This window comes from Hyla sarda, chromosome 8 (assembly GCF_029499605.1).
Source record: "Hyla sarda isolate aHylSar1 chromosome 8, aHylSar1.hap1, whole genome shotgun sequence".
Taxonomy (NCBI): Eukaryota; Metazoa; Chordata; class Amphibia; order Anura; family Hylidae; genus Hyla; species Hyla sarda.
The window spans coordinates 229,084,307-229,106,782 of record NC_079196.1 but is presented as its reverse complement, the minus strand read 5'-3'; the positions used below and the strand labels follow the sequence as shown (position 1 = coordinate 229,106,782).

At 43.6% G+C, this 22,476-nt stretch overlaps 1 protein-coding gene across 1 annotated transcript in view; it reads right to left on the bottom strand.

Moving 5' to 3' along the window:
• Positions 1-22,211, bottom strand: part of LOC130285356 (serine protease 33-like) — a 40,569-nt gene extending 18,358 nt beyond the window's left edge. Inside the window, exons 1-3 of the mRNA XM_056536715.1 lie at positions 22,101-22,211; positions 21,067-21,172; positions 21,000-21,020 (exon numbers count right to left, since the gene is read on the bottom strand). Of these exons, the coding sequence (XP_056392690.1) occupies positions 21,000-21,020; positions 21,067-21,172; positions 22,101-22,211 (238 nt within the window). The remainder of the gene's footprint in view (positions 1-20,999; positions 21,021-21,066; positions 21,173-22,100) is intronic.
• Positions 22,212-22,476: the final 265 nt, after the last annotated feature.

Genomic DNA, 22,476 nt, shown 5'->3' with positions numbered 1-22,476 from the left:
ATATTCACGAATATTGAGCCCCCCCCCCCCCCCCCTTCCTTAAAGGGGTATTCCAGGCAAAAACTTTTTTTTATATATCAACTGGCTCCGGAAAGTTAAACAGATTTGTAAATTACGTCTATTAGAAAATCTTAATCCTTCCAATAGTTATTAGCTTCTGAAGTTGAGTTGTTGTTTTCTGTCTAACTGCTCTCTGATGACTCACATCCCGGGAGCTGTGCAGTTCCTATGGGGATATTTTCCCATCATGCACAGCTCCCGGGACGTGACATCATCATTGAGCAGTTAGACAGAAAACTACAGAAGCTAATAACTATTGGAAGGATTAAGATTTTTTAATAGAAGTAATTTACAAATCTGTATAACTTTCCGGAGCCAGTTGATATATATATAAAAAAAAGTTTTTGCCTGGAATACCCCTTTAATTGTATAGGGAACTAATGGGCTAGTGCAGTGGTCTCTAACCTCCGGACCTCCAGATGTTGCAAAACTACAACTCCCAGCATGCACGGACAGCCAACGGCTGTCCGGGCATGCTGGAAGTTGTAGTTTTGCAACATCTGGAGGTCCGCAGGTTGGAGACCACTGCACTAGCCCATAAGTTCCCTATACCATTAACCCCTTAACGACCACGGACGTAAATGTACGTCCTGTGTATGACCGCAAGCATCGGAACGGTGCTCGCGTCATACATGGCAGGTCCTGGCTGCTATCAGCAGTCAGGGACCCACTGGTAATGGCCGACATCCGCGATCGCGCAGCTGTCCGCCATTAACCCCTCAGATGCCGTGATCAATACAGATCACGGCCTCTGCGGCAGTGGAGTACTTTGAATGGATGATCGGATCGCCCGCAGCGCTGCCACACTGATCCGATCTACCAGCATGACAGCAGGAGGTCCCCTCACCTGGCTCAGGCCGTCTCCTGGGGTCTTCTGCTCTGGTCTGAGATCGAGCAACCGATAATACTGATCAGTGCTGTGTCCTATGCATAGCACTGCACAGTATTAGCAATCAAAGGATTGCTATAGATAGTCCCGTATGGGGACATAAAAAGTGTAAAAGAAAAGTTGAAAAATGTAAAAATAAAAAGTGAAAAAAAAGTGAAAAATCCACTCCCCCATTAAAAATGAAAATTGTCCGTTTTTCCCATTTTACCCCCAAAATGTGTAATTTTTTTTTAATAAACATATTTGGTATCGCCGCGTGCGTAAATGTCCGTACTATCAAAATATAATGTTAATTATCCTGTACAGTTAATGTCGTAAACGTAAAAAATTTCAAAAGTCCAAAAATGCAGCTTTTTTGTCACATTTTATTAAAAAAAAATTCATAAAAAATAATCTAAAAGTTTTATACATGCAAATGTGGTATCGATAAAAAGTACAGATGACGGCACAAAAAATGAGCCCTCATACCGCCCTATATACGGAAAATTGAAAAAGTTATAGGTGGTCAAAATATGGCAATTTTAGATTACCGATTTTGTACAAAAAGTTTTCGATTTTTTTTAAGCGGTACAAAAATATAGAAGTATCTAGCCACAGGTATCATTTTAATCATATTGACCCACAGAATAAAGAATACATGTTATTTTTACCCTAAATTGTAAAGTGTGAAAACAAAACCCTCCAAAATGCGCAAAATTGTGGTGTTCCTTTAAATTTCCTCCCTGGGTTCGCCGTACATTTTATGGTAAAATGAGAGGTTTCATTACAAAGTAAAATTGGTCACGCAAAAAACAAGCCCTTATATGGGTCTGTAGATGGAAATATAAAGGAGTTATGGATTTTAGAAGGCGAGGAGGAAAAAAACGAAAACGCAAAGATAAAATTGGCCTGGTCCTTAAGGTGAAAATGGTCTTGGTCCTTAAGGGGTTAAAGAAGGGAGGGCTCAATATTCGCGAATATGCACATATATTTTCACATGTGTCCATTTATTTTCACATATGCGCAAAAAAATCGAATATAACGAATATGTGAATTTCACGAATATATACGACGAATATTCCTCCATATATTCGCGAAATATCGCGAATTCGAATATGGCCCCTGCCGCTCATCACTAATTGTGACAATAGAAAAATAGGCAACAGTCCTCAGTGTCTCACCCAAGAAGTAGTGTGTGTGATGGACGTGCGGTTCAATACAAAATGTATTATTACCGTATAATAGTTAGGGTAGGTTCACACCATGTTTTTGCAATACAGTTTTTTATCAGGTTTTTGATTTAAAAAAAACCGGATTCCTCAAAACCTGACTAAACTGTATCAAAATGTGTGGACAAAGTTTTATCCGTATACGGTTGAAGTCCGTATACGGTTTGAAAAATGATGTCCGGTTGCATGGGTTTTTTAAGAAAAAAAACGTATACGTTTTGAACTTTTCACTTCATTATGAATAAAGTTTCACTTTAAAGAAAAAAAACTGTGCAAAGTAAAAAACCGTATGGTGAAAACTGGATGGAACCGAACGCACGTACGGGTCTGTACGGTTCCCATTGGCTCCCACGTTAAAAAAAAAAAAACGTATACGGGTTAATGCGGTTTTTCACCCGGACAAAAAACCGTGGTAGGCCACGGTTTCTGTCCAGAAAAAAAAAAGTAAAAAACCGTGTGGTTGGAAAAACGTAGACAACCGTATACAATATGGTGCATATGGTGTTCGCTCCGGGTCAGATTACTGTCGATCACGGGGCCGCAGCGTTGTGACGTCACGACTCCGCCCCCGTGTGATGTCACGCTCCGCCCCCTCAATGCAAGCCTATGGGAGGGGGCATGACGGCCGCCACTCCCCCTCCCATAGACTTGCATTGAGGGGCGGGGTGTGACGTCACATGGGGGCGGAGTCGTGACGTCACGCTCTCTCGCTCGCGTGGTCGGGATCCAAAGCCTCCACCCTTGCCGGAAGCCATTGAGGTGGGTGCTGCAGCCAAGATCCCGGGGGACCCCCGCGATCTGACATCTTATCCCCTAACCTTTGGATAGGGGGATAAGATGTCTAGGGGCGGAGTACCCCTTTAACCTCACAACTTCTTGAAAAAGACTACCCTAGAGATAATGTCGAAAAATCTTTAAAACAGGTTAACGAATTGGAAAGATCTTCCTTTTTTTGCACCTCGCTCAATTTCAAATGTACAGATTGATCAGCAGACAAAAATAGTTTTACCCTTTAACCCCTTAAGGACCCGGGGTTTTTCCGTTTTTGCATTTTCGTTTTTTCCGCCTTACCTTTAAAAAAATCATAACTCTTTCAATTTTGCACCTAAAAATCCATATGATGCTTATTTTTTGCGCCACCAATTCTACTTTGCAGAGACATCAGTCATTTTACCCAAAAATCTACGGCGAAACGGAAAAAAAATCATTGTGAGACAAACTGTAATAAAAAAAAGTCATTTTGTAACTTTTGGGGGCTTCCGTTTCTACGTAGTACATTTTTCAGTAAAAATTACACCTTATCATTATTCTGTAGGTCCATACGGTTAAAATGATCCCCTACTTATATAGATTGGATATTGTCGCACTTCTGGAAAAAAATCATAACTACATGCAGGAAAATGTATACGTTTAAAATTGTCATCTTCTGACCCCTATAACTTTTTTTATCTTTCCGTGTACGGGCGGTATGAGGGCTCATTTTTTGCGCCGTGATCTGAAGTTTTTAGCGGTACAATTTTTGTATTGATCGGACTTATTGATCGCTTTTTATTCATTTTTTCATGATATAAAAAGTGACCAAAAATGCACTATTTTGGACGGTTTAATTAATTATATATTTTTATCATTTTATTAGGGAAGGGGTTAAATTATCTTTATTCACTTTTTTCACTTTTTTTTTTTTGCAATGTTATAGCTTCCATAGGGACCTGTAACACTGCACACACTGATCTCTTATACTGATCATTGTTATCCCATAGGAGGCTATACCACTGCACACACTGATCTCTTATTGTTACGCCTAGCGCTCCGGGTCCCCGCTCCTCCCCGGAGCGCTTACGGCGTCTCTCTCTCCGCAGCGCCCCGGTCGGTCCCGCTGACCGGGAGCGCTGCACTGTCATGGCCGTCGGGGATGCGATTCGCACAGCGGGACGCGCCCGCTCGCGAATCGCATCCCAGGTCACTTACCCGTCCCGGTCCCCTGCTGTCATGTGCTGGCGCGCGCGGCTCCGCTCTCTAGGGCGCGCGCGCGCCAGCTCCCTGAGACTTAAAGGGCCAGTGCACCAATGATTGGTGCCTGGCCCAATTAGCTTAATTGGCTTCCACCTGCTCCCAGACTATATCTGATCACTGCCCCTGCACTCCCCTGCCGGATCTTGTTGCCTTAGAGCCTAGTGAAAGCGTTACTGTGTTTGTCCATACTGTGTACTTGACCTCCTGCTTGCCTTATTGACTACGATTCTTGCTGCCTGCCCCGACCTTCTGCTACGTCCGACCTTGCTTCAGTCTACTCCCTTGTACCGCGCCTATCTTCAGCAGTCAGAGAGGTTGAGCCGTTGCTAGTGGATACGACCTGGTCACTACCGCCGCAGGAAGACCATCCCGCTTTGCGGCGGGCTCTGGTGAACACCAGTAGTGACTTAGAACCGGTCCACTAGCACGGTCCACGCCAATCCCTCTCTGGCACAGAGGATCCACTACCTGCCAGCCGGCATCGTGACAGTAGATCCGGCCATGGATCCCGCTGAAGTTCCTCTGCCAGTTGTCGCCGACCTCACTACACTGGTCGCCCAGCAAGCCCGACAGATCGCCCAACAAGATCACCAGCTGTCGTACTTGACCACCATGACACAGCAACTCCAGTCACAGCTACAGCAATTTCAGTCTCAGCTACAGCAGCAACAACCATCTCCTCCGCCAGCTCCTGCACCTCTTCCGCAGCGAGTGGCCACTCCTAGCCTCCGCTTGTCCCTGCCGGACAAATTTGATGGGGACTCTAAGTTTTGCCGTGGCTTTCTTTCACAATGTTCCCTGCACTTGGAGATGATGTCGGATCAGTTTCCTACTGAAAGGTCTAAGGTGGCTTTCGTAGTCAGCCTTCTGTCTGGGAAAGCTCTGTCTTGGGCCACGCCGCTCTGGGACCGCAATGACCCCGTCACTGCCTCTGTACACTCCTTCTTCTCGGAAATTCGAAGTGTCTTTGAGGAACCTGCCCGAGCCTCTTCTGCTGAGACTGCCCTGCTGAACCTGGTCCAGGGTAATTCTTCCGTTGGCGAGTACGCCGTACAATTCCGTACTCTTGCTTCAGAACTATCCTGGAATAATGAGGCCCTCTGCGCGACCTTTAAAAAGGCCTATCCAGCAACATTAAAGATGTTCTGGCCGCACGAGAAACTCCTGCTAACCTGCATGAACTCATTCATCTAGCCACTCGCATTGACATGCGTTTTTCTGAGAGGCATCAAGAGCTCCGCCAGGAAAAAGACTTAGATCTCTGGACACCTCTCCCACAGTCTCCATTGCAATCTGCGTCTAGGCCTCCCGCCGATGAGGCCATGCAAGTGGATCGGTCTCGCCTGACCCAGGAAGAGAGGAATCGCCGTAGGGAAGAGAATCTTTGTCTGTACTGTGCCAGTACCGAGCATTTCTTGGTGGATTGCCCTATCCGTCCTCCACGTCTGGGAAACGCACGCACCCAGCTCTCGTGGGTGTGGCGTCTCTTGATGCTAAGTCGGCTTCTCCACGTCTCACGGTGCCCGTACGGATTTCTCCTTCAGCCAACTCTTCCCTCTCAGCCGTGGCCTGCTTGGACTCCGGTGCCTCTGGGAACTTTATTCTGGATTCCTTGGTGAATAAATTCCGCATCCCGGTGACCCGTCTCGTCAAGCCACTCTACATTTCCGCGGTCAACGGAGTCAGGTTGGATTGCACCGTGCGTTACCGCACGGAGCCCCTCCTAATGTGCATCGGACCTCATCACAAAAAATTGAGTTTTTGGTCCTCTCCAATTGCACTTCCGAAATTCTCCTTGGACTACCCTGGCTTCAACACCATTCCCCAACCCTGGATTGGTCCACAGGGGAGATCAAGAGCTGGGGTACCTCTTGTTTCAAGGACTGCCTTAAACCGGTTCCCAGTACTCCCTGCCGTGACCCTGTGGTTCCCCCTGTAACCGGTCTCCCTAAGGTCTTTATGGACTCTGCCTGCCATAAGAAGTGCCTCTCCCCCCCTCCCAGTCCAGTCAGGCAAGCCTCGGTGCCTCCTCATGGCCCCCGTCCTGGTGTCACACTGCCCCGTGCCAGGCCTCGCCCTCTGCCCTCCCTCCCCATTCCCACTCCTGCTGTACTGTCTGCCGTTGAGGAAACCCTCCATTCTTTCCCGGTGTCCTCATCCCAGGGGAGGCAGTTACCGGACAAAGAGAAGGGGGGACCTAAGGGGGGGGGTACTGTTACGCCTAGCGCTCCGGGTCCTCCCCGGAGCGCTTACGGCGTCTCTCTCTCCGCAGCGCCCCGGTCGGTCCCGCTGACCGGGAGCGCTGCACTGTCATGGCCGTCGGGGATGCGATTCGCACAGCGGGACGCGCCCGCTCGCGAATCGCATCCCAGGTCACTTACCCGTCCCGGTCCCCTGCTGTCATGTGCTGGCGCGCGCGGCTCCGCTCTCTAGGGCGCGCGCGCGCCAGCTCCCTGAGACTTAAAGGGCCAGTGCACCAATGATTGGTGCCTGGCCCAATTAGCTTAATTGGCTTCCACCTGCTCCCTGGCTATATCTGATCACTGCCCCTGCACTCCCCTGCCGGATCTTGTTGCCTTAGAGCCTAGTGAAAGCGTTACTGTGTTTGTCCATACTGTGTACTTGACCTCCTGCTATTGCCTTATTGACTACGATTCTTGCTGCCTGCCCCGACCTTCTGCTACGTCCGACCTTGCTTCAGTCTACTCCCTTGTACCGCGCCTATCTTCAGCAGTCAGAGAGGTTGAGCCGTTGCTAGTGGATACGACCTGGTCACTACCGCCGCAGTAAGACCATCCCGCTTTGCGGCGGGCTCTGGTGAACACCAGTAGTGACTTAGAACCGGTCCACTAGCACGGTCCACGCCAATCCCTCTCTGGCACAGAGGATCCACCTCCTGCCAGCCGGCATCGTGACACTTATACTGATCATTGTTATCCCATAGGGACCTATAACACTGCACACACTGATCTCTTATACTGATCATTGTTATCCCATTGGGACCTATAACACTGCACACACTGATCTCTTATACTGATCATTGTTATCCCATAGGAGACTATACCACTGCACACACTGATCTCTTATACTGATCATTGTTATCCCATTGGGACCTATAACACTGCACACACTGATCTCTTATACTGATCATTGTTATCCCATAGGAGACCATAACACTGCACACACTAATCTCTTATACTGATCATTGTTATCCCATAAGAGACTATAACACTGCACACACTGATCTCTTATACTCATCATTGTTATCCCATAGGGGGATATAACACTGCACACACTGATCTCTAATGCTGATCATTGTTATCCCATATGGGGCTACAACACTGCACACACTGATCTCTTATACTGATCATTGTTATCCCATAGGAGACTATAAAACTGCACACACTAACCTTTTATACTGATCATTGTTATCCCATAGGAGACTATAACACTGCACACACTGATCTCTTATACTGATCATTGTTATCCCATAGGAGACTATAACACTGCACACACTGACCTCTTATACCGATCATTGTTATCCCATATGGGGCCATAACACTGCACACACTGATCTCTTATACTGATCATTGTTATCCCATAGGAGACTATAAAACTGCACACACTAACCTCTTATACTGATCATTGTTATCCCATAGGAGACTATAACACTGCACGCACTGATCTCTTATACCGATCATTGTTATTCCATATGGGGCCATAACACTGCACACACTGATCGCTTATACTGATCATTGTTATCCCATATGGGGCTATAACACTGCACACACTGATCTCTTATACTGATCCTCGTTATCCCATATGGGGCCATAACACTGCACACACTGATCGCTTATACTGATCATTGTTATCCCATATGGGGCTATAACACTGCACACACTGATCTCTTATACTGATCCTCATTATCCCATAGGGACCTATAACACTGCACACACTGATCTTTTACATTGATCAGTGGTTTCTCATAAGAAACCACTGATCGATGATTCTGCCGCTTGACTGCTCATGCCTGGATCTCAGACACTGAGCAGTCATTCGGTGATCGGACACCAGGAGGCAGGTAGGGATCCTCCGGCTGTCATGTAAGCTGTTTGGGATGCCGCGATTTTGCTGCGGCGATCCCGAACAGCCCACTGAGCTAACCGGCATGGTTTCACTTTCACTTTAGATGCGGTATTCAACTTTTAAATGGCGCGTCTAAAGGGTTAATAGCCGCTGTGACGCCCCCTTATCTGTATTGTCTATAGTTTCACTGCTCCGGGTAGATTTGTATTATTATATATTATTCCTCCCATCCATATGTATTATTCTGCTTCACAATCCTGATCCATATCAGATTTTACCCATGATTCTAAAATGGGACCGGTGATGGGACGAGGTAGATATAAAAAGGACACCCCCTGAGGAAGTCTGTGACGGAAGGCGTGGGGTGTCATCTGGACATGGGCTGATTGGGATACCTCCCCTCCGTCTGTGGATTGCCCACTGTGTTTTATTGCTATTTATTGCATCGTGTCATCTTTAACCCTTTGTACCTGGGTCCAGCGCACAGTTTGCTGACGTCCACCATCTGTCTTGTTACGGACATTTATCCTGTATATCTGGGGAGTGTTAGGAGGGACCCTCATACTTCCCTTGTCCTGTGGGGACCACAATTGGTCCCAATGCTGTAGTGTGGATCCCTTCAGCCTTTTTAAGTGTTTTTAATGGTGTTTTCCCTTGTTTTGTCTTACACAGCTAGAATAAAGTTTACCAATGTTTTGTACTATATGGTATCGGGGGTGCATCCTATATGGTACTATATGGTATCGGGGGTGCATCCTATATGGTACTATATGGTATCGGGGGTGCATCCTATATGGTACTATATGGTATCGGGGGTGCATCCTATATGGTACTATATGGTATCGGGGGTGCCTCCTATATGGTACCATATGGTATTGGGTGTGCGTCCTATATGGTACTATATGGTATCGGGGGTGCATCCTATATGGTACTATATGGTATCGGGGGTGCATCCTATATGGTACTATATGGTATCGGGGGTGCATCCTATATGGTACTATATGGTATCGGGGGTGCATCCTATATGGTACCATATGGTATTGGGTGTGCGTCCTATATGGTACTATATGGTATTGGGTGTGCGTCCTATATGGTACTATATGGTATCGGGGGTGCATCCTATATGGTACTATATGGTATCGGGGGTGCATCCTATATGGTACTATATGGTATTGGGTGTGCGTCCTATATGGTACTATATGGTATTGGGTGTGCATCCTATATGGTACTATATGGTATTGGGGGTGCGTCCTTTATGGTACTATATGGTATTGAGTGTGCGTCCTATATGGTACTATATGGTATCGGGGGTGCATCCTATATGGTACTATATGGTATCGGGGGTGCATCCTATATGGTACTATATGGTATTGGGTGTGCGTCCTATATGGTACTATATGGTATCGGGTGTGCATCCTATATGGTACTATATGGTATTGGGGGTGCGTCCTATATGGTACTATATGGTATTGGGTGTGCATCCTATATGGTACTATATGGTATTGGGTGTGCGTCCTATATGGTACTATATGGTATCGGGGGTGCGTCCTATATGGTACTATATGGTATCGGGGGTGCGTCCTATATGGTACTATATGGTATCGGGGGTGCGTCCTATATGGTACTATATGGTATCGGGGGTGCGTCCTTAGTGCAATTCTGTCTGGTTTTTCTGTGTTTAGGGTGGGAAATACATCACCCCCCCCCTGTCATCATCCAGACCCCGTCATTAACAACCCCGTCATTATCACCCTCGTCATCACCCCCCCTTCATCATCACCCCGTCATCACCCCCCCTTCATCATCACCCCATCATCACCCCCCCTTCATCATCACCCCGTCATCACCCCCTTCATCATCACCCTGTCATTATCACCCTCGTCATCCCCCCTGTCATCATCCAGACCCCCGTCATTAACAACCCCTTTATCATCACCCTCGTCATCACCACCCCCCCGTCATCATCACCCTGTCATTAACAACCCCGTCATCATCACCCTGTCATTATCACCCTCGTCATCACCCCCCCTTCATCATCACCCTGTCATTATCACCCTCGTCATCACCCCCCCGTCATCATCACCCCGTCATCATCACCCTGTCATTATCACCCTCGTCATCACCCCCCCGTCATTACCCCCCCCCCCCCCCCCCCGTCATCATCACCCTGTCATTATCACTCTCTTCATCACCCCCCGTCATCACCCCCCAATCATCATCACCCTGTCATTATAACGCTCGTCATCACCCCCCCCGTCATCACCCCCCCTGGTCATCATCACCCTGTCATTATCACCCTCTTCATTATCACCCTCGTCATCACCCCCCCCTTCATCATCACCCTGTCATTATTGGGGTACAAACTCTACTCTACGGAAAATTTGCACCTGAATGGAAGGAGGTCCGCTGTGCTGGGGGAGAGAATCCTGGAAGGGGTGGCTGAGTATTTAAACTAGGTGAGTGGGGGGAGGATAATAAAGCAAAGAAAGCAGACAGTGGGATGGATAGGTTAGAGAGGGGTCAGGACATAATGGTGGGTGGAGAGGAGTCCTGTGGGGGGAGGTTAAGAGCAGTGGATAAGGAGATCCATGGGTTACAAACCAGCCGTAAAAATAAATGTAGCCCGAAAAATTGTAATCCCAATAATTCAAAAAATTCCATTAGCCCCAATAACTCAATAACTACAATAAGCCCCATTAACTCAAAAAATTCCATTAGCCCCAATAACTAAATAACTACAATAAGCCCCATTAACTCAAAAAATCCCATTAGCCCCAATAACTTAAATAACAACGTTAGACCCAATAACTCAAAAAATCCCATTAGCCCCAATAACTTAAATAACAACGTTAGACCCAATAACTCAAAAAATCCCATTAGCCCCAATAACTTAAATAGTACAATTAGCCCTTATAACTCAAATAATAACATTAACCCCAATAACTCTGAAAATCCTATTAGTGAGACTATATGTGTAAAACTTAATGGAAATGTAAAGTGTATGTTCACAAATGCCAGAAGCCGAGCAAATAAAATGGGGGAGCTGGAGGCCTTGATACTGGAGGAACATATTGATATAGTTGGGGTCACTGAGACATGGCTGGTGATATAGTTGGGGTCACTGAGACATGGCTGGTGATATAGTTGGGGTCACTGAGACATGGCTGGTGATATAGTTGGGGTCACTGAGACATGGCTGGTGATATAGTTGGGGTCACTGAGACATGGCTGGACTCCTCGCATGACTGGGCTGTTAATCTGCAGGGGTTTACATTGTTTTGCAAGGATAGAATGAACAGAAAAGGTGGTGGAGTCTGTCTGTATGTAAGAAGTGGTATGAAAGTCAGTGTGAACGATGCCATAGTGTGTGATGATTCTGAGGAGGTGGAATCACTGTGGGTAGAATTACAAAAGGAGGGAAATACTGAAAAAATTATATTTGGTGTAATCTACAGACCCCCTAATATCACTGAAGAGATAGAAGGTATAAACAAATAGAGAGGCCGCCCGGGCAGGTACAGTGGTAATAATGGGAGATTTTAACTATCCAGATATAGATTGGGGTCCGGGGTTGGCTAAAACTACAAAGGGGAGAAAATTCCTAAATTTATTGCAGGATAATTTTCTGGGCCAGTTTGTGGAGGACCCAACAAGAAGTGATGCCTTGTGGGATCTGATCATTTCCAACAACGCAGAGCTGGTTGGTAATGTAACTGTGCGGGAAAACCTTGGGAATAGCGACCACAATATAGTTACTTTTGACTTAAAACGTAGAAAACAAAGACAGACGGGGAAAGCAAAAACATATAACTTTAAAAAGGCAAATTTCCCTGGGCTGAGATCTGCACTACAGGACATAGACTGGGGGGAGGTGTTCTCAAATACTGATACAGAAGGGAAATGGGAAATATTTATATCAACTCTAAATAACTATACAGCTAAATATATACCAAAGGGGAACAAATATAAACCATTAAAACTAAATCCTACATGGCTGACACATGATGTTAAAAGAGCAATAAACAACAAAAAAATAGCCTTCAAAAAATTTTAATCTGATGGGTCAGCGATAACATTTAAACAGTACAAGGAGCTTAATAAAATCTGTAAAAATGTAATAAAAACTGCAAAAATTCTAAATGAGAGACAGGTGGCCAAAGAAAGCAAAACTAATCCTAAATATTTTTTTAGATATATAAATACAAAAAAAACAAGGACAGAGCATGTAGGACCCCTTAATAATGATAATGGGGAGGTTGTCACGGGCGATCAAGAGAAGGCGGAGCTACTGAATGGGTTCTTTAGTTCTGTATATACTAGGGAAGAAGGAGCTGACATTGGCCAGGTCAGTGCTGGTAACACATCATGTACAGGTCAGTGCTGGTAACACATCATGTACAGGTCAGTGCTGGTAACACATCATGTAATGTATTGAACTGGCTTAATGTAGAGATGGTACAAGGTAAGTTAAGTAAAGTAAATGTAAGCAAATCTCCAGGACCGGATGGACTACACCCAAGAGTTCTTAGAGAGGTAAGTTCAGTAATATCTGTACCCCTGTTCATGATATTTAGAGATTCTCTGGTGTCTGGTATTGTGCCAAGGGACTGGCGCAAGGCGAATGTGATGCCAATCTTCAAGAAGGGTTCTAGGTCTTCGCCAGGCAATTATAGAACGGTAAGTCTAATGTGCATTGTGGGTAAATTGTTTGAAGGACTTATAAGGGATTACATAGGGGATAATTGTATTATAAGTGATAACCAGCAGGGGTTTACTAAGGATAGAAGTTGTCACCAATCTAATTTGCTTTTATGAAGAGGTGAGTAGAAGCCTTGACAGAGAAATGGCTGTGGATATAGAGGGGGGCTGTGTATATAGAGGGGGGCTGTGTATATAGAGGGGGGGCTGTGTATATAGAGGGGGGCTGTGGATATAGAGGGGGGCTGTGTATATATAGGGGGGCTGTGGATATTAGAGGGGGGCTGTGTATATAGAGGGGAGGCTGTGTATATAGAGGGGGGCTGTGTATATAGAGGGGGGGCTGTGTATATAGAGGGGGGGCTGTGTATAGAGAGGAGGGCTGTGGATATAGAGGGGGGCTGTGTATATATAGGGGGGCTGTGGATATAGAGGGGGCTGTGTATATAGAGGGGAGGCTGTGTATATAGAGGGGGGCTGTGTATATAGAGGGGGGCTGTGGATATAGAGGGGGGCTGTGGATATAGAGGGGGGGCTGTGTATATTGAGGAATGGCTGTGTATATAGAGGGGGGTTCTGTATATAGAGGGGGGCTGTGTATATAGAGGGGGCTGTGGATATAGAGGGGGGGCTGTGGATATAGAGGGGGGCTGTGGATATAGAGGGGGGCTGTGTATATAGAGGGGGGCTGTGTATATAGAGGAATGGCTGTGTATATAGAGGGGGGCTCTGTATATAGAGGGGGGCTGTGTATATAGGGGGGGGCTGTGTATATAGAGGGGGGGGCTGTGTATATAGAGGGGGGGCTGTGTATATAGAGGGGGGGCTGTGTATATAGAGGGCGCTACGCCAGTGTTAGGTTAGGGACCCACTCTAACGAGGTGGCCTTGACGTGGCGAGTGGACTTGTACTTTTTGATCAAAATGTATAATAACAACCTGTTAGTTTTTGAAATTATGCTGAGAAGCAATCAGATAAAAATACAAATGGTGGATGTACGGCTGTGTTTCTCTTTTTGTGTTATTCTTGTATATAGAAGCAGTATTATAGTAGTTATATTCTTGTATATAGGGATCAGTATTATAGTAGTTATATTCTTGTATATAGGAGCAGTATTATAGTAGTTATATTCTTGTATATAGAAGGCAGTATTATAGTAGTTATATTCTTGTATATAGAAGACAGTATTATATTAGTTATATTCTTGTAGATAGGAGCAGTATTATAGTAGTTATATTCTTGTATATAGAAGACAGTATTATAGTAGTTATATTCTTGTATATAGGAGCAGTATTATAGCAGTTATATTCTTGTATATAGAAGCAGTATTATAGTAGTTATATTCTTGTATGTAGGAGCAGTATTATAGTAGTTATATTCTTGTATATAGGGGCAGTTTTATAGTAGTTATATTCTTGTATATAGGAGCAGTATTATAGTAGTTATATTCTTGTATATAGGAGCAGTATTATAGTAGTTATATTCTTGTATATAGAAGACAGTATTATAGTAGTTATATTCTTGTATATAGGAGCAGTATTATAGTAGTTATATTCTTGTATACAGGAGCAGTATTATAGTAGTTATATTCTTGTATATAGGAGCAGTATTATAGTAGTTATATTCTTGTATATAGGGGGCAGTATTATAGTAGTTATATTCTTGTATATAGGGGGCAGTATTATAGCAGTTATATTCTTGTATACAGGAGCAGTATTATAGTAGTTATATTCTTGTATATAGGGGGCAGTATTATAGTAGTTATATTCTTGTATATAGGTGTAGTATTATAGTAGTTATATTCTTATATATAGGAGCAGTATTATAGTAGTTATTTTCTTGTATATAGGAGCAGTATTATAGTAGTTATATTCTTGTATATAGGGGGCAGTATTATAGTAGTTATATTCTTGTATATAGGAGCAGTATTATAGTAGTTATATTCTTGTATATAGGAGCAGTATTATAGTAGTTATATTCTTGTATATAGGAGCAGTATTATAGTAGTTATATTCTTGTATATAGGAGCATTATTATAGTAGTTATATTCTTGTATATAGGAGGCAGTATTATAGTAGTTATATTCTTGTATGTAGGAGCAGTATTATAGTAGTTATATTCTTGTATATAGGAGCAGTATTATAGTAGTTATATTCTTGTATATAGGGGCAGTATTATAGTAGTTTTATACTTGTATATAGGAGCAGTATTATAGTAGTTATATTCTTGTATATAGGAGCAGTATTATAGTAGTTATATTCTTGTATATAGGAACAGTATTATAGTAGTTATATTCTTGTATATACGAGCAGTATTATAGTAGTTATATTGTTGTATATAGGAGCAGTATTATAGTAGTTATATTCTTGTATATAGGAGCAGTATTAAAGTAGTTATATTCTTGTATATAGGAGCAGTATTATAGTAGTTATATTCTTGTATATAGGGAGCAGTATTATAGTAGTTATATTCTTGTATATAGGAGCAGTATTATAGTAGTTATATTCTTGTATATAGGAGCAGTATTATAGTAGTTATATTCTTGTATATAGGAGCAGTATTATAGTAGTTATATTGTTGTATATAGGAACAGTATTATAGTAGTTATATTCTTGTATATAGGAGCAGTATTATAGTAGTTATATTCTTGTATATAGAAGCAGTATTATAGTAGTTATATTCTTGTATATAGGAGCATTATTATAGTAGTTATATTCTTGTATATAGGAGCAGTATTATAGTAGTTATATTCTTGTATATAGGAGCAGTATTATAGTAGTTATATTCTTGTATATAGGGGGCAGTATTATAGTAGTTATATTCTTGTATATAGGAGCAGTATTATAGTAGTTATATTCTTGTATATAGGAGCAGTATTATAGTAGTTATATTCTTGTATATAGGAGCAGTATTATAGTAGTTATATTCTTGCATATAGGAGCAGTATTATAGTAGTTATCTTCTTGTATATAGGAGCAGTATTATAGCAGTTATATTCTTGTATATAGGAGCAGTATTATAGTAGTTATATTCTTGTATATAGGGACAGTATTATAGTATGTATATTCTTGTATATGGGGGCATTATTATAGTAGTTATATTCTTGTATATAGGAGCAGTATTATAGCAGTTATATTCTTGTATATAGGAGCAGTATTATAGTAGTTATATTCTTGTATATAGGAGCAGTATTATAGTAGTTATATTCTTGTATATAGGAGCAGTATTATAGTAGTTATATTCTTGTATATAGGAGCAGTATTATAGTAGTTATATTCTTGTATATAGGAGCAGTATTATAGTAGTTATATTCTTGTATATAGGAGCAGTATTATAGTAGTTATATTCTTGTATATAGGAGACAGTATTATAGTAGTTTTATACTTGTATATAGGAGGCAGTATTATAGTAGTTATATTCTTGTATATAGGAGGCAGTATTATAGTAGTTATATTCTTGTATATAGGAGCAGTATTATAGTAGTTATATTCTTGTATATAGGAGCAGTATTATAGTAGTTATATTCTTGTATATAGGAGCAGTATTATAGTATGTATATTCTTGTATATAGGAGCAGTATTATAGTAGTTTTATACTTGTATATAGGAGCAGTATTATAGTATGTATATTCTTGTACATAGGGGGCGGTATTATAGTAGTTATAGTTTTTACCTTTAGTGTTTAGAAATACAAGTCACTCTCATTCCATCTTTTAATAATATCACCAGTGACAGTGCAGAATTCTGATGATGTCCTCCCGCTCATTCCGTCTGTGACCTGAGAGCCTGTCATTGTTCCTCTATCAGTATAGTGATGGGTGCGGCACTATAACAGTCAGCTGATGGGAAACTTCATTACCTGGTCATATGATGTTGTAGATTTGTTGTAGGGGATCTGTAGATGACACTATTATGGGGATCTATAAATGAAACTGTTATTGGGATCTGTAGATGACACTGTTATGGGGGATCTATAGATAACACTGTTATGGGGATCTGTAGATGACACACTGTTATGGGGATCTGTAGATGACACAGTTATGGAGATCTGTAGATGACACTGTTATGTGGGATCTGTAGATGACACACTGTTATGGGGGATCTGTAGATGACACACTGTTATGGGGGATCTGTAGATAACACTGTTATGGGGATCTGTAGATGACACACTGTTATGGGGGATCTGTAGATGACACTGTTATGGGGATCTATAGATGACACACTGTTATGGGGGATCTGTAGATAACACACTGTTATGGAGGATCTGTAGATGACACTGTTATGGGGGATCTGTAGATGACACACTGTTATGGAGGATCTGTAGATGACACTGTTATGCGGGATCTGTAGATGACACTGTTATGGAGGATTTGTAGATGACACTGTTATGGGGATCTGTAGATGACACACTGTTATGGGGGAACTGTAGATGACACTGTTATGGGGATCTGTAGATGACACTGTTATTGGGGATCTGTAGATGACACACTGTTATGGGGATCTGTAGATGACACACTGTTATGGGGGATCTGTAGATGACACTCTTATGGAGGAACTGTAGATTAAACTGATATGGGTGATCTGTAGATGACACATTGTTATGGGGGATCTGTAGATGACACTGTTATGGGGGATCTGTAGATGACACTGTTATGGGGCTCTATAGATGACACACTGCTATGGGGGATCTGTAGATGACACTGTTATGGGGGATCTGTAGATGACACTGTTATGTGGGATCTGTAGATCACACACTGTTATGGGGGATCTGTAGATGACACTGTTATGGGGGATTTGTAGATGACGCACTGTTATGGAGGATCTGTAGATGACACAATGTTATGGGGGATCTGTAGATGACACTATTATGGGGGACCTGTAGATAACACACTGTTATGGGGGTTCTGTAGATGACACACTGTTATGGGGGTTCTGTAGATGACACACTGCTATAGGGGATCTGTAAATGACACTGTTTGGGGGATCTGTAGATGACACACTGTTATGGGGATCTGTAGATGACACTGTTATGGGGGGGATCTGTAGATTACACACTGTTATGGAGGATATGTAAATGACACTGTTATGGGGGATCTGTAGATGATGCACTGTTATGGAGGATCTGTAGATGGCACACTGTTATGGGGGATCTGTAGATGACACTGTTATGGGGGACCTGTAGATAACACACTGTTATGGGGGTTCTGTAGATGACACACTGCTATAGGGGATCTGTAAATGACACTGTTTGGGGGATCTGTAGATGACACACTGTTATGGGGATCTGTAGATGACACTGTTATGAGGGGAATCTGTAGATGACACACTGTTATGGAGGATCTGTAAATGACACTGTTATGGGGGATCTGTAGATGACACTCTCATGGGAATCTGTAGTTGACACACTGTTATGGGGCTCTATAGATTACAAACTGCTATGGGGGAGGTGTAGATGACACTGTTATGGGGGATCTGTAGATGACACTGTTATGTGGGATCTGTAGATGACACTGTTATGGGGGATCTGTAGATGACACTGTTATGGGGGATCTGTAGATGACACTGTTATGGGGGATCTGTAGATGACACTGTTATGGGGGATCTGTAGATGACACACTGTTATGGAGGATCTGTAGATGACACACTGTTATGGGGATCTGTAGATGACACTGTTATGGGGGAGCTGTAGATGACACACTGTTATGGGGGATCTGTAGATGACACACCGTAAAGGAGGATCTGTAGATGACACGTTGTTATGGGGGATCTGTAGACGACACTGTAATGGGGATCTGTAGATTTCACTGTTATGGGGGATCTGTAGATGACACACTGTTATGGGGGATCTGTAGATGACACACTGCTATAGGGGATCTGTAAATGACACTGTTATGGGGATCTGTAGATGACACTGTTATGGGGCATCTTTAGATGACACTGTTACGGGAGATCTGTAGATGAAACACTGTTAAGGGGGATCTGTAGATGACATTGTTATTGGGGATCTGTAGATGGCACTGTTATTGGGGTTCTGTGGATGAAACTGTTATGGAGGATCTGTTGATGACACTGTTATGTAAGATCTGTTGTTGACACACTTTAATGGAGGAGCTCTAGACGACACACTGTTCTGGGGGATCTGTAGATGACACTTTTATGGGTAATCTGTAGATGACACTGTTATAGGAGATCTGTAGATGACACACTGTTATGGGGGATCTGTAGATGACACTGTTATGGGGGATCTGTAGATGAAACTTTTATGGGTAATCTGTAGATGACACTGTTATAGGAGATCTGTAGATGACACACTGTTATGGGGGATCTGTAAATTACACTGTTATGGGGGATCTGTAGATGACACTCTCATGGGGATCTGTAGATGACACTGTTATGGGGATCTGTAGATGACACTGTTATGGGGGATCTGTAGATGACACTGTTATGGGGGATCTGTAGATGACACTGTCATGGGGGATCTGTAGATGACACACTGTTATGGGGATCTGTAGATGACACACTGTTATGGGGATCTGTAGATGACACACTGTTATGAGGGATCTGTGGATGACACACTGTTATGGGGGATCTGTAGCTGACACTGTTATGGGGATCTGTAGATGACACACTGTTATGGGAATCTGTAGATGACACACTGTTATGGGGATCTGTAGATGACACACTGTTATGGGGGATCTGTAGATTACACTGTTACGAGGGGTCTGTAGATGACACTGTTATGGGGGATCTGTAGATGACACTGTTATGGGGGATCTGTTGATGACACACTGTTATGGGGATCTGTAGATGACACACTGTTATGGGGGATCTGTAGATTACACACAGTTATGGGAGATCTGTAGATAACACTGTTATGGAGGATCTGTAGATTATACTGTTATGAGGGATCTGTAGATGACACTGTTATGAGAGATCTGTAGATGACACTGTTATGGGAGATCTGTAGATGGCACTGTTATGGACGACCTGTAGATGACTCTGTTATGGGAGATCTGTAGATGGCACTGTAATGGACGACCTGTAGATGACACTGTTATGAGGGATCTGTAGATGACACACTGTTATGGGAAATCTGTAGATGGCACTGTAATGGACGACCTGTAGATGACACTGTTATGAGGGATCTGTAGATGACTGTTATGGGAAATCTGTAGATGGCACTGTAATGGATGACCTGTAGATGACACTGTTATGAGGGATCTGTAGATGACACACTGTTATGGGAGATCTGTAGATGACACTGTTATGAGGGATCTGTAGATGACACTGTTATGAGGGATCTGTAGATGACACTGTTATGAGGGATCTGTAGATGACACACTGTTATGGGAGATCTGTAGATGACACTGTTATGGGGGATCTGTAGATGACATTGTTATGAGGGATCTGTAGATGACACTGTTATGGGGATCTGTAGATGACACTGTTATGGGAGATCTGTAGATGACACTGTTATGGGGGATCTGTAGATGACACTGTTATGAGGGATCTGTAGATGACACTGTTATGAGGGATCTGTAGATGGCACTGTTATGGGAGATCTGTAGATGACACTGTTATGAGGGATCTGTAGATGACACTGTTATGGGAGATCTGTAGATGACACTGTTATGAGGGATCTGTAGATGACACTGTTATGAGGGATCTGTAGATGACACTGTTATGAGGGATCTGTAGATGGCACTGTTATGGGAGATCTGTAGATGACACTGTTATGAGGGATCTGTAGATGACACACTGTTATGAGGGATCTGTAGATGGCACTGTTATGGGAGATCTGTAGATGACACTGTTATGAGGGATCTGTAGATGACACTGTTATGGGAGATCTGTAGATGACACTGTTATGAGGGATCTGTAGATGACACTGTTATGAGGGATCTGTAGATGACACTGTTATGGGAGATCTGTAGATGACACTGTTATGAGGGATCTGTAGATGACACTGTTATGAGGGATCTGTAGATGGCACTGTAATGGACGACCTGTAGATGACACTCTTATGGAGGATCTGTGTTCACTCACCTTGTGCAGCCCCAAAGGCCCCTGTGGATAAAAAATAAATGAAGAGTTAATTTACTACTTATCCGACCTTTCTTAGCTAAAGGTTTATTGTTTTTTTTAGCTGTTATGATTGTCAGCCGATCTATAGGATATCCCCAGGACAGCGGGTATGATGGCCGATCTATAGGATATCCCTAGGACAGCGGGTATGAGAGATCTATAGGATATCCCTAGGACAGCGGGTGTGACGGCCGATCTATAGGATATCCCTAGGACAGCGGGTATGACAGCCGATCTATAGGATATCCCTAGGACAGCGGGTATGATGGCCGATCTATAGGATATCCCTAGGACAGCGGGTATGACAACCGATCTATGGGATAGCCTCAGGACAGCGGGTATGACAGCCAATCTATAGGATTTCCCCAGGACAGCGGGTATGATGGCCGATCTATAGGATATCCCCAGGACAGCGGGTATGATGGCCGATCTATAGGATTTCCCCAGGACAGCGGGTATGACAGATCTATAGGATATCCCCAGGACAGCGGGTATGACAGATCTATAGGATATCCCCAGGACAGCGGGTATGATGGCCGATCTATAGGATATCCCTAGGACAGCGGGTATGATGGCCGATCTATAGGATATCCCTAGGACAGCGGGTATGACAACCGATCTATGGGATAGCCTCAGGACAGCGGGTATGACAGCCAATCTATAGGATTTCCCCAGGACAGCGGGTATGATGGCCGATCTATAGGATATCCCCAGGACAGCGGGTATGATGGCCGATCTATAGGATTTCCCCAGGACAGCGGGTATTACAGATGATCTATAGGATATTCCCAGGACAGCGGGTATGACAGATCTATAGGATATCCCCAGGACAGCGGGTATGACAGCCGATCTATAGGATATCCCCAGGACAGCGGGTATGATGGCCGATCTATAGGATATCCTCAGGACAGCGGGTATGACAGATGATCTATAGGATATCCCCAGGTCAGCGGGTATGATGGCCGATCTATAGGATATCCCCAGGACAGTGGGTATGACAGATGATCTATAGGATATCCCCAGGACAGCGGGTATGACAGATCTATAGGATATCCCCAATACAGTGGGTATGACAGATCTATAGGATATCCCCAGGACAGCGGGTATGACAGCCGATCTATAGGATATCCCCAGGACAGCGGGTATGATGGCCGATCTATAGGATATCCCCATCACAGCGGGTATGACAGATGATCTATAGGATATCCCCAGGACAGCGGGTATGATGGCCGATCTATAGGATATCCCCAGGACAGTGGGTATGACAGATGATCTATAGGATATCCCCAGGATAGCGGGTATGACAGACGATCTATAGGATATTCCCAGGACAGCGGGTATGACAGATGATCTATAGGATATCCCCAGGTCAGCGGGTATGATGGCCGATCTATAGGATATCCCCAGGACAGCGGGTATGACAGATGATCTATAGGAT